The following is a 13,050-nucleotide window of genomic DNA, read 5'->3' on the forward strand; positions in this document are numbered from 1 at the left end:
ATTTGGTGCACTGCAAAAGATGAAATGAAAAGGCTTATTATTATACCATTTTGTGTATATTAGTACATTTGTAATTGTATTTGGAATTAAGTCTGGTCGGTGAATCCAGGAGGCAGAGTTCTGATTTATCTTTTACCTACAACCAGTTGCTAATAGATTGAATGCTGCATTTGTGAGGCACATGGAAAATTTTGTTGTAGCACATCCAGGATCTGATTTGCAGTTTCCTGAAAGGGCTACCCAGCAGTGCCAGCAATTAATCAGGATGTAGTACAAGCTGCAGTGGGAGCATCGTCTGAGGAACGAGTGAATGTTTTCCACTGTTGAGGGTGAATGGGGATGAAGGAATGGCTCTTTGGTTTCCATCTGGCTAGCTGCACACAGAGCTTCATAAATCTCTCACAAAATAAATAAAGTCCAATTCGATAGCTGTGGCCAGTCCTGTTCCTTTTGAACATACGGTGACTGAACCCATCCAGATGGTAATAGAGCCATCAAGTGATGAGTGGCAACAGACCTCAGTACTCCACATGTAATGCAAGAATACAGATTTCCACTCTCTGCTTTTTAATAGCAGGCCACTCATTACCAGTCAGGGGTATTGTACAAGCCACTGCTCTGCTTTGTAAAAACCACTTCACTCTATCTACTGGAATAGGATTTTACTGTTTGCTTGTTTTTTTAAAACTCAAAACAAAAGCAATGTGCTTTGGTGTAAATTGACTTTATTGTTGAACCAATATATAGCCTTGCATTCTTTGTGAACATCCCAACACCGGTGTTTTATGGATCTAAGAAATTGCAAGGCACTATATTGTTGCTTGCCCTTGCAACCAAAGTATATAGCTAAGAAAACCAAAGCTTAACCTCTGGCAGTGCTGTCATATGTTAGCTGCCTCAAGAAGCTGAAGTTCTTGATACTGGACAGACTACAGTGAAAAGCAGAGGCACCGTTGTTTTGCATTTCCAAAGTACATCTCGGTGGATACATACCTACACACATACATATATAAACACTTGCTCTTTTGTCATGCAGCTGTGTGAATTTTTTTTTTTTTTTGGTATATCTTGCAATGACAAAATCTTTGTAGGTCTGCAGGTAAATCACTTTGCTGGTTCTGAGCATGCTTTAGGGTTGAAACAAAGGAGAAGTGTTGCTGATACTTTAGTGGGTATATGTTGGTTAACATGTTTGACATTTAGACATAACTTTTTCATGACGTACAACACCTGCTACTCAAAAACAAATTTCCCTAAGTAACAAACCTCTGCTGTTTCTAACTATTCATCTCTGATGAACTGTCTTTTATTGACCTCTAAAAGTGACTGGTGTAGAGGGCACTGGTCTTTTTCTCCCTCTTCCATGCTCAGCTGAGTATGCTTTTCAATCACATATTGCACCTCAGCATTCCCCAAATGGGATAAACAGTCCAACCTGTCTAATCAGATTTAAATAGGAAATCAGTTTCTGAAGGCATAATTTCTCTGGTAAAAATGTGGCTTATTTGGTGACTTTGTTAATAATCTAATTCCTAGAAACCTTCTGTTAGAAAGTGTTACTGAATCCATCCTCCAAATTAACTTCCTCTGCCAGATCTATGGACAGTAATCTTCAGTTGAAACTCTTCAAATATTTTAACAAACAGGAAAAATAGATTTTTTTCACATCAAGCTGGTGTGTGTAACTTCCAGCTATGTGCCTTGGACCATTTCTTTTTACCACTACTGATCAGTTTTTGTTTGTGTTCCAACCTTAGGACGCAGCCTTACACAAGTATGTATGGGAATAACTTTGTCCCAGGAGCACGGTATCATTGGTTGCAGGGACACTGCTCGTGGTTATAAAAGATACTACCTTGCATGTGTGTCTGCAAGAGTGAGAGATTAGATTTTAGCTTCTGTGGATGCTGTGCTTGATCTTGCTTTCATGTGACAGTGTCATAAAGCGGGGTTACTCCATTCAAATGAAAACCTGCTCCCTGGAGTAAACACTGTGTGAAAGCAGAGTCAGCTCCTTCCCCATTGATTCTTCAGTTCTGTTTATAAAGGGTTATGAACATCTGGGTACAATTGAAATTGCTGCTAATAATAAAAGAAAGGCAACAGATTTGTGTAGGGTGATAGGATAAAGGGCATTTTTATGGGGACATTGCCCCCTGCATAGAACTTCTACTTTAATTGTGAAAGTTCGAAGACATAGGTGGCTGGGTGTTGCATGTATTGCGCAGCTATGGGAGGTAAGATGTGGAGAAATTTAACTTGGGGAAGAGAGGGTAAGTCCCAGGGAAGTTTTGAAAATGTGGTAACTAGCTGTAACATATACTTAATCTTGTAGCTGAATTCATTTCAATAGTGCAAGGAAGAGCAAAAATGTTTTCCTAGAGTGTATGTGTTTTTCCATTGTTTAGTATTCAAGTGCTTTTTTTCTTTTTTTTTTTTTTAATTAAGTTATAGGAAAGGAGTCAAAGTTAACTGTCTGTGCCATGTTCCTGAATTGCAATATAGATGGGTACTGAGGAGCTGGAAACTGCGGCTCTGTTCCAAAGGGGCACAAGCACAAGCAGTTCCACTTTCTCCGCTCCTCCTGGGCACGGGGCTCGCTGCAGTGAGGACGTTTTTCATACAGAACAGGAACATTCTGTCCTTTCCTATGGAGGAAGATTGGCGTATTATTATTCCACATTCATTCGGAGTAGTATTGGCACAACGCCGCTCCCAGGCTGCACTCTGCTGACACAGGATCTCTGTGGGCCTCTCCCGATGTTCTCCGTTCGCTTTTCCCCACAGTGTCATGTTACCTGCTACACACAGACCGAAAAGCAAGATTTTCAGCTAGAGAAATAGAGAAATAGTAGTCCTTCTTAGAGTTCATCAGTTGTTTTAAAAAGATTTTGAATGTTGTCCTGGATTTTCTGACAGTTCGGTGAACTTGGGTGCTTTCTGCCAAAGTAACATTTTTAGAGAGATGCTGAGGTTTGGTGAGCATTTTAATCGCAGAAACTCCTGACAGACTCTGTGGCTGGCTGCTCTCCCTTTGACCGCATATGAATGAAGGATGTTCCTGCGGCCGTGCGTTGAAATCGGAGCAGAGTAATTCCTCCCTGCTGGTACCCATCACCGATGGGCATACCCTGCTGAGGGACGTGCCACCGCTGAGGGCATGAACCAGCTCTTGAACTACTGCAGTTTCCAGTGAAATCCGAATCCATCCACCTTGCACTGAAAGCAGCAATGTCTGCCAGAGGGGTGGGGTGGGCGGATGGGCGCGGTGATGGTTTCCATCTCCCGATTTGATCTCTGTGTCTGTCTGGGCTCCAGCCTTTCTAGCTAGAAACCTTGGCTTTGTATGCTGGGCCCAGAGCTGGTTTACCACAGCCGGCATAATGCAGCTCAGCGAGGCTGCCAGTCATCAGTTGTGTGAGGTCTCTTCGCTCCTTTACTGGCTTACGCTTCAGTGCGAGAAGGGGATTACAGCAGCCTGGAGTAAACCTTGGTAGCGCGAGTGTTTGCCTGAGTCCTTGGTCTGGATTGGCTTTGAGCTTTGCAGAGAGAAGTGACCTTGAACGCACATGTGATGGGGAGATGGTGTAACGGAGCAGGATAAAATTCAATAGCTCTGCTCCCTCTGGGGTTGTTCAAAGTATTTACTTGGTTTGGATTTGTTCGTGGGGCTGCTACTTCTGAGTTTTCACTGAGACCTCAGAAGAATTCCCAGAAGATCAGCTGAGGGGTTCAACTTGTCACTGGTTCTAGTTTGCTCAAGTGTTTGTAAAACTCCCCCTGAAGCTTGTCCTGACTCTAGAGGCTGTGACAAAACCCCAACAAGAGGAAGGTTTTCAGGGTTGCTGCTAAGAATTTATGGAGACAAAATTTGTATTCAGAATCCCGCTAACTGCGAAGACTAACTGTGCTGCTGGGTGGTGAAGTGAGTAGCCTGCTTTGGATCTGTCATGTTACCAATGTTGTTTACTTGCTTAGGTCTTTCATCGATTAAAAAAAGAGCAGGACCCCTACTTCTAAGCAACATGACTTCACCTGATGGAGCTAGAGGACAGATTAGACTTCACTTATTTGAAGCATTTTCATCCACATGCAGTTTAACTAATGCCTGCTGTAGCTTACACTGTCTGTTGGGCAGTAGTGGTGGATTTATCCATGTAGGTGCAGGTTTGCAGTAAGGAGAGAAAGCCTTATTATATAGAAGGGAAAGGTGGTGACCCAGACTAATAGGGTAAGTGCAAACTTTATCACATTCCTTCCCTGCGCTGTGTATGATATGCACAGACTAAAGGGAAGTGCTAAATGCTTTTACTTTTTTTTTTTTTTTTAATACTCTCTAGTACAGGAAACAGAGAAATATGTCCCTGCATACCTTTTGGAGTGCAGATTATGTCTCCCCTGGCCCACATTAATAAAAGCACCAGCATCTTGGGGGGTGGGGAAATGAACATTGCAGATCTTCTCTGTTTGCCTTTCCCAGCTAGTCTTTCTTCACTTGCTGACCATGGTGTAATGATGTGGGTCAGGCATTAATACAGAACATTAAAGCATGTTAGAGAGATGGTACTTGCTGTATCCAGAAACTTTAAAATTTAGGTTTCCTTTTCTTAAGCACTTAAGGGGAAGAAAGTGAAATATTTCCTTTTACATTTCATGTGTAGTAATACAGCCGGTAAATTTGAAACCATAGCAGAATTTCTAATTGTCATCTATATAGCATAAATTTGGAGTCTGATTTTCAGAATTACTGGTTACCTACAAGTCTAGATCATGTGAATGGAAACTGCAGGTGTTTAGTACTTCTGAATGTCAAATTTCTTTTCCTTTCCATGCAGAAATTGATAACTTGACATATTGTTTGTGCCTGTATGTACATGCAAATGTGGATATGTATATATAATGTACATGTGTCTACAGTCTACCCAGAACTTTTAGCCAGTCCATTATTTATGCATACTACATAATTTAATAAGATGGTGATTTTCCTGTCTGATTTAGTGATTGTATCCTGATTTTTTTGATTTTTTTTTCAGCCTGTCTTCTGCAACATGAGCAAAGTTATGAGGGCCGTGGCGGGGATATTGGCCGTTTTACAGTTCTCATTCAGTGAAACGTAAACCGAAAGCCATTGCTTCGGTCTGTTTGCTCCGCTGTTTGAAATACCTTGCCCATATGAAGGGTGGCTTCGTTTGTTTTCTTGTTCTGGAGGGGGACAACACTTCTTTAGTGACAGATTTTGCCTTAGCAGATGCGGGAGCGGGATGGCACCAGGCTGGCTGTGCAGCTCGCGCGTGGCAGCAGGCTCTCCACGCGCCGTGACCTCAGCTCTGGGGCAGCAAATGCCGCCCGGGAACTCCCTTGCGAGCGGGGAGATTCCTAATCCTTTTCTTATGCAAGGGAACCTGATCTGTTCCAGATGTATACAGATATTTAATGACTCAGGAAAGTACTCCCTTAAAACGAGACTTACAGCACAATCTTGTATAGCCTTTCGGAGGAAGATCTGAAGTTTTCTCTAAGCCTCCAATCAGTGAAGTTTTTCACAGATTTTAATAGCAAATGAATTGCATGTAGGAGCTGTAATCAGGGGTAACTAGTGTCCCCTTAGAAAGCAGGTTTTCTTCCTCTGTTGAGGAAAATGTTCTGAACACCACCATTTTGGTTTGATGCACTTTTAACAGGTAAGAGGTAGCTTTAGATAGGAGTAACACTGACTAATGACAGTTACTTTAGCATTGTTTTTTCTGGGCTCAGTTTTCAGTAGGACTTCACTGTGAACACTTTTTATTATTCAATAGGAAGAACAGCATTCTCAAAGAGTTTGAATTAGTGTTACATCTCAAAACGCTACTGCTATGAATTCAGAGAGGGTTCTCTTCTCTTTTGTGTATCACGCTCTTAAGTATAAAGAAGTTAGCGTTGAAGGGAAAGAGGCAGTGTCAATGTTGATGTCAAATCATGGTAATCAGGAGACATTCATGTGCAGCGTGCGTTGCATTTAGTATCCACCCTGCAAAAGATAAATATCTTCTAACTTTCCATCCGTTAGTAAAGTAGATACTTCCAGATTTTGCTTATGGCTTTGATAGATGTTGATTTAGTTTTTTAAGTGATTATAACAGATGATGTTATAAACTTCATGAGAAGTATTCCACAATAATAAATGGTTGTTTTTTGATTTCCCTGGTTCCAAATATGTGCTTTTGATTATTAGAAAATCCCAGCAGATTGTTTTGTGTATCTTGATAATTTGTCTGCATTTCAAGAGTAAATGTTGAAGTTGTGGCCAAAAGGTTTAATACTTCCTAGTACTCTCATAAGTCGTCCCATTACTTTCATATATAAAAAGCAACAGCTCAAATTATTTTGACTTCTCAAACTAGTTTTTCAGTGGATCCTGCCTTACAAACACTTTCGCAAATGTTTATTTGCACTTATAGTTGACTGCAAGAATAAACCATAAGGTTTAGAAAGCAAAGTGTCCAACTAGAGGTAGGATTGGTTGGTGTCTGCAGTTATTTGTAAGCATGAAAAAGCAGACACATTTCCTGCAGATTTATATCTGCCGTGTCAGAAGCTGTCGTTGAAATGTAAGCCGTAGTTTTGGGCTGTAATAAATGAGTAGAGATCATCGTAAGTGAAATAAGTACAGGAAACATACATTATAAATATTGTCTACATTAAATGGAAAATACTGATAAGTTACACTCACAATCTGTAAGCATCAGCTTTAGAGGCTGAGTCTAGACTGTCTTACTCCAAACTTCATCTTAGAATCATCTGTATTGATTCACAGTGAATTACAATTATTTTAATTCAACCATTCCCTTGATATGCCACTTAGTGAACATGACTCCATCGTGTTAGGTCCATCGTAAACACCCAAGGAAAGATTAGTCACATTCAGTTGATTTTTATCATAGTTTTCATATGTTTTTGCACTTACAGCAGTTTCTAGATTTTGTTTGAGCCTCTCTCCCTTTCATCCCCTCCACAGCATAACTCCAGGAGGATTTTTGGAAGGTTACTAGGTTGTTAGAGTAAGCTTGCATTATTGAGAGACGAAAGAGTATTTGTATTCAAATGTGGCATAACAGTATTTTGCACTTGTTACATTTCCCCTGTGCAATTACTTTATAGTCTTCCATTCTTCTACTCTCAATAAAATCATATAAACAATAAGTAATATGTGAAATGATTTCACATTAGGATTATAGGATTTCCTGACAGTCGCAAAAGACAGTGCCAGAACCAGGGATTCAGGAAACGCTGTTTCCCTGTATGGCCCACTGCACTGTATGTTGGGCATGTGGCACATCCCTGAGTTATTAACCTCCAGGCTCTTGCACAGTTGAGTTATGACAGTCCTGTAGAATGAAGAAAGAAAGTGTGAAAGTTGCCAAGAGTTAAACTGGTGTAATTGTTTCTGCCTACAGTGTTGATGACAGAACCGCCTATCTGGCACTGGGAGCGGTGAGGAATATCTCACTTAACGTTTCCATCTCTAACATCGGGGATGACGCCTATGACACCAATGTCTTCTTCAACTTTTCTGGGGAGCTCTTCTTCATCAAAATGTGGCAAAAGGTAAGAAAGGCAAATTTTGCTGTGAGCAAGCCTCCTAATATTAAACCAGCTTACTTGCAAGATGCAGGGTGGCCTGATCCACATAGCTGAGACATTTGGGAATTATTTCTGGTTATATTGGACTTGAATTTGTTCCAGACTCTTTACTGAGATTGTTTCTTTTGCCAGCTTAATCTGTGTAAATGATACCCTTCGTGTTTCTGTAGACGACACAGCACTGTTATTTGAGGTGTGCTAACGAAAAAGAAAGGTTGTTTGGTTGAGGCAGTTGAGAAAAAGAGGGAGACTGTTTGGAAACCCGTAGGATACTCAGTGGAGTTGAAATACAAAGGCTGTCTCTAGTTTGAGTGAAGAGGGGTGCCAGGCTGCATTCACCAGTCCTGGTTACCTCCTGACCTGGGTTCACAGGTTTTCTTTTTACAGAAATCAAATACAAGGCTGTTCTTTGGTCAAGGACTGGGTGGTGGCCAGGGCGCATCTCTACATCCAGGAGCTCAAAACCACTTATGATTTCACCTGCATGGACTTAGCTGAAAATTTTGAGCTCACATTTAGACTGAAGTACTTGGCTATTTTCATTAGCATGACCTTCACCTAGAGATATGTTGTTGAAATATAAACACTGAATCAAGCTTGTAACAAAATGATGGCCCCCAAAACTTTCTGAGTGAGAGCAACATGTGAAAGCAGTAGTGTAGAATGGGAACTGCACAATCGTAACAACATTTTGGCTATTTTTCTCCTAGTTTTTACAGTGATTCATCTCTCTGCTGGAACTCTGCTACTCTCTGTAAGCCATGAGAGCAATATGGAAAACAGTAGCGTGACTGTTGCAAAGTGGGATAAACCTAGTCCACTGAAACAGTGGCATTTTGCCATTATTTGTCATATTTTATAAAGAAGGATTATTATTCATTTCAGTTATTATAAACCTCTTAAACTGACTCATTATAATAAAGCGAAATAGAATTTCTGATACGCGTTAATTCTCATGGCGTTCAGTTTTGACTATGACATCTCACATATGATTACAAACCTTGGAAAGTTGTCTTTGTATTATAAACCTTATTTTCAGACATTATATGCTGCAAGTGTGCAGTTTATCAGGATAACAAAAAAAGGGAATAAAACAGAAATGTCTCATGCCAATATGCAACTTCTCCTTAATGGAAGTTTTGCATGAAGACTGTCAGGGCCTGGTGCGGTTCCCATTGAAGTCAGTGGGAGGGTTTTGCACTGGAAAGAAACAGATCTTGATGTATGTTTTTTATCAGGTTTGTTTTTTTTTCCCCTGTGCTTACGTGTTGAATATTTTACACACACAACTACCTGGAACACCAGTTGGCTTTGTTGTTCTTCATGGCCAGCACTGTCAGGGAACCAGCTGAAGACTATACACTGTTTTCCCCTGATATTTTACCTTAAGCCTGGGTCTAAAGCAGACTTGAAACAGCTGTGCTGAATGCTGCCTAGAAAGAGCGGTTTCTGGAAGCAGATGACATTGTTGTAGGGTTATCTCACTATTCAGTGTCTCCTCTGCTAGTAGATCCTAGCATTTCTTTTTAAATAAAAAACGAAACATACAATACACATCAAGCAAGCATATAGGCTCCCTTCTTCACCATTCCTTGCAAACAGGGTCATGGTATAGTCTGTTATTATTCCTGCAGTTCCATTGTTCTGATAGGGCTTTTTTCTGATAATTATTTTACCACTGGTTTTGAAAAACAGGAATAGGATTGTGTTGGGCTATTTTGCTTTCTCTCAATCAGCTCTTGCTTCAGGATGAACTAATGTGTCTTTGGCCTCACCATCTGTCCAGATGGGAAACTGAATTATAACCTCATAGCCTCAATTACAGTGTTACATTTTCCCTAAGCTCTTTGAACAATGATTTTTTTGTAAAATATTACGGACTCCATGTTTCATAACCTACTCCCATCCCTTGACATCTATGCATAATATGTAATGTGCATGTACTTTAAATAGATTTTGTTCCTGGTTGAACATTGCCCAGACAAAAATCCAGAACATAACATCTGAGTAGAAATGACGACTCAGAAGATTTGTCTTAGTGGAGCAATTTCGGCATCAAAAGAGCTTCTTGTCGTGGGAAACTCTTTGCAGCAACTGCCTGTTAATGAATATCACTTAAATGGAAAAGAAGAGTCTTTTCTGTGTGGTTACTTGATGCTTTTTCTCAAAGGTTTCTCTAAGGTATCTTCTGAGAACAATGACTGCATGATGAGCTTTTTATTATCTATCTCTGTAGTCATTTCAAGATGCTGTGAATCTCCTGTTTGTTTTCCCTGCGTCTCCAGTGGAGTTTCTAGTAGATGGAGTACAATTTCTTTATCTAGATTGGTTACACTGAGAATCGAGAATGCAAAAGTTTAATGCTGTTTTTTCAGTAATCATCTTCTTAAACTAAGTAAAGTAGGTACATGAAAAGTTGTTGAGACAAAATGCCGCATAATATATTTGAAAAGAAAATAATAGCCTAGCTTAATGATGATTACGGTAGCATTCAGTTAAATGCTTTAGTGGAGCTAGCCCTCATTCCTTTGTGGAGACTGAGATTTCATGAGCTGTGATAGATAGAGTACCTGGCAGGGCTTCACTGCTTCACAGGGAGGTGAAAAAGTGTTCGCGGACTGATATTTAAAAGGCTCCATTTATTCCACTGTCTGATTTTCCTTTTGCTCTGCAGCCAGTCCTCCCCGGCTCCATGGATGGAAGCCCAAAGTTATCTTTCCATTGCTTCTGACGGACAGTCCTTTAATTAAGAGGCACAGTATGCGGCATGCACTTTAAGGGACAGGCTTGTCATCCCTGCCTACTTTCCCTTACCACTGCTGTGTAAAGGGGCTGCCATCACAGAAGTGTCAGTACCCTTCACTCCTCAAAGCACCACTCCACCGTTTTTGAATACATGCAGATTAATCCAGGGAAATGAACATAAAACTATAAAATACCAGGTTTATTAACTAAAGAAATTCCTGAAGACTTAAGATATGACTGTGGGTTTCATCTGTAGTAGCTTAATGTACATATTCTTCTTCATTTCATTACGACTATATTCACTACTTTGTAGTTATGCTGGTGACAATATCAGTAATTGGGGATGACAACACTTACATTATGAACTTCACCTGTTCACTTAGAAAGAAAGAACATTTTTTACCATGTTGACCTGGAAGCAGGAGAAGACCCTGCTTCTGTGCAGAGTAGAACTTTTTTTTTTAAATCTAAGTATTTATTATCCCATAATCTTAGTCTCACTTCAGAGAAACATTCTTTTTCAGAGCTTGAAAAATCCTCTTAACAGAGGGGAGGATATCACTTTCCCATAGAAGAGAAGGCGGAGTGATGTTTGTCTGTTAAGGAGTCTGGAAAGGGAAATAAAAGCTATTCCTGTTGATTTCTACATCACTTGGAGTCTATTGAAACTGTGTCACTGCCTACTGACTTCTATCTAGCGTAGGCTCATCAGCAATAGGTGCTCTGCTCACCATTCATTAGCCACCATTTGGAAGAGAAAGGTATTTTCAGCACAGTTAGAGCGCTATAAGCTTGCTGGCAGTGACACTTCACATTCTTCTGAGATTTCACAAGAATGTCGGTCAAATGGCTGCCGTTGAAAGAGGAAGTCCTGTTCTTCATCTGCTCCTGGCCACAGGTCCAGCTCTTCTCCCTTGCTTCTGCTGGGTTAGTTTTCTGTGAGTTCAGTGAGATATGCTGGCTTACTGAGGGGTGAAATAGGTATAAGTGCAAAGAAAGCAATGGAAGTACATGATCAGTGGGCTGAGGTTGGGAGGAGGGCACAGGCAGGGCCATATCTTTTCGCAACAACTGTCTATTAAATCAGCTCAGGGATAGCATAAATTTTACAGTAACGGCATAAAAATAGCATGTAGCATAATAATGGTAAAAACAACAATAATAGCCCAATATCTATGGTGTTAATCTCTCACTGCTCTTAAAGTGTTCTGCAAGGGCTAGCTGAAATCTGAGAGCTAACCCCATTTCAGCACTGGTTGCAGAGAGAGGAGATCAGGAAATCCCATTGCTGACAGTCATTTCCAGCCATGGCTTATTTCTTTAATTCAGAAAGGCTCCCGACATCTAAGGCCAGCTGTAACACTCCTGCTGCTCCTCACAGCTTTCGCAAGCAACAGCTGAGGGAAGTTAACAGGGCTGGGCCAGGGCAGAGAGAAAAGAGCAAGATTATGGTTTCCTCCGATGCAGTCATTTCTCGTAATTCTGTAGTGAGCGTGTATCTGAAACTTTTGTGCTGATTATGAATATTCTAACATTCTGAGTCATGTTGCTTACATTCTGGGTTTTTTCTGCTGATAAGTAATGTGATACCAGCTCTTTCTCGGCTAGCAGAGAGGTCACACACTTTGGATGTGAACTCCTTCTCGCTCTGAACATTTGCCGACGCTCTCTTGACTAAGAGAGCCCAGAATAGGAGCACACATGCACGCAGAGTTTAATTTTTTCCAAACTGGAAATTCTCTTATGCTGGTTTCCTATACTGCTCATACTTTCTAAGAGTTTTAAGGCTGGTGGGAGCAGGATACTGATCAAACACAAAAGCCAGAGACATATGCCCTCTTTTACATCCAGCTGTTGGTTATTCATTCCTGATTAGTCATTATGGCTCTTTTTTCCGGCTGTTATTGCCCCTTCGGATCCACTGGCAGAGAGGTTAGTGTGATCACTCTCAGTTTGTATCCAGCTGGTTAGCTGAAACCTTTAAAATTAGTGGTTTGAGTTAATCCAGCTGATTTTGCGTGGAATGAGCTGGAATTGCTCTTCTGAACCACTCTGCTAGAGTGTCAGAGGGGAGTGGTGCCAAGTAGCATGGAAGCTGTGACCTCTTCCACTGACAAAAGCACATCTGGAAAATTGCCCAAACAATATATCACTTAAATGAGGGGATTTGAACCCTTTTTCCAGGAGAGTTTTTATAGCCAGGACTTGGGAATATCAGTAGTATGGCAGGACTGCCACATGCTCCTTCTCCATTTTCATGAGTCTAATGCTTGACTTTTGCTCCAGAGTGCACCAAAACATTTTTCATCCCTGGAGCAAAACTCTACAAGTTCTTAATTGGAAAGAAAAAAAGATGTGCAGTTGAACCTATCTGACTTCATTGTTTATTTTAATTTTCTTTTTCTGTGAATGCTCAATGAAAAACTCAACTTTTATCCTTCTCTAGGGATAAGTAAGGAGCAACTCCTTTTCAGGCCAGAGGCTGTTACAACCATATAATATCCTCCTAGTAGGTAGGAATTGAAGTTTAAACTTTTGATCCTGACTTTACTCTCAGGATTCACTTATCACTCCCCCATTCAGGGGATGGACCTTGAAGATTGGGTTTAGTTGTGTAATTAGTACTGGTGGGAGTCTTACAAATTTACATGTGTTCTACTTTCATTTATCGTGTATAATAAT

General features: G+C 40.6%; 1 protein-coding gene across 1 annotated transcript in view; it reads left to right on the forward strand.

Moving 5' to 3' along the window:
- ITGA9 (integrin subunit alpha 9) overlaps positions 1-13,050 on the forward strand; it is a 230,863-nt gene that overhangs the window by 142,264 nt on the left and 75,549 nt on the right. The window contains exon 18 of the mRNA XM_026100784.2: positions 7,437-7,587. Coding sequence (XP_025956569.2) covers positions 7,437-7,587 — 151 coding nt within the window. The remainder of the gene's footprint in view (positions 1-7,436; positions 7,588-13,050) is intronic.

This window comes from Dromaius novaehollandiae, chromosome 2 (genome assembly GCF_036370855.1).
Source record: "Dromaius novaehollandiae isolate bDroNov1 chromosome 2, bDroNov1.hap1, whole genome shotgun sequence".
In the NCBI taxonomy this organism is placed as follows: Eukaryota; Metazoa; Chordata; class Aves; order Casuariiformes; family Dromaiidae; genus Dromaius; species Dromaius novaehollandiae.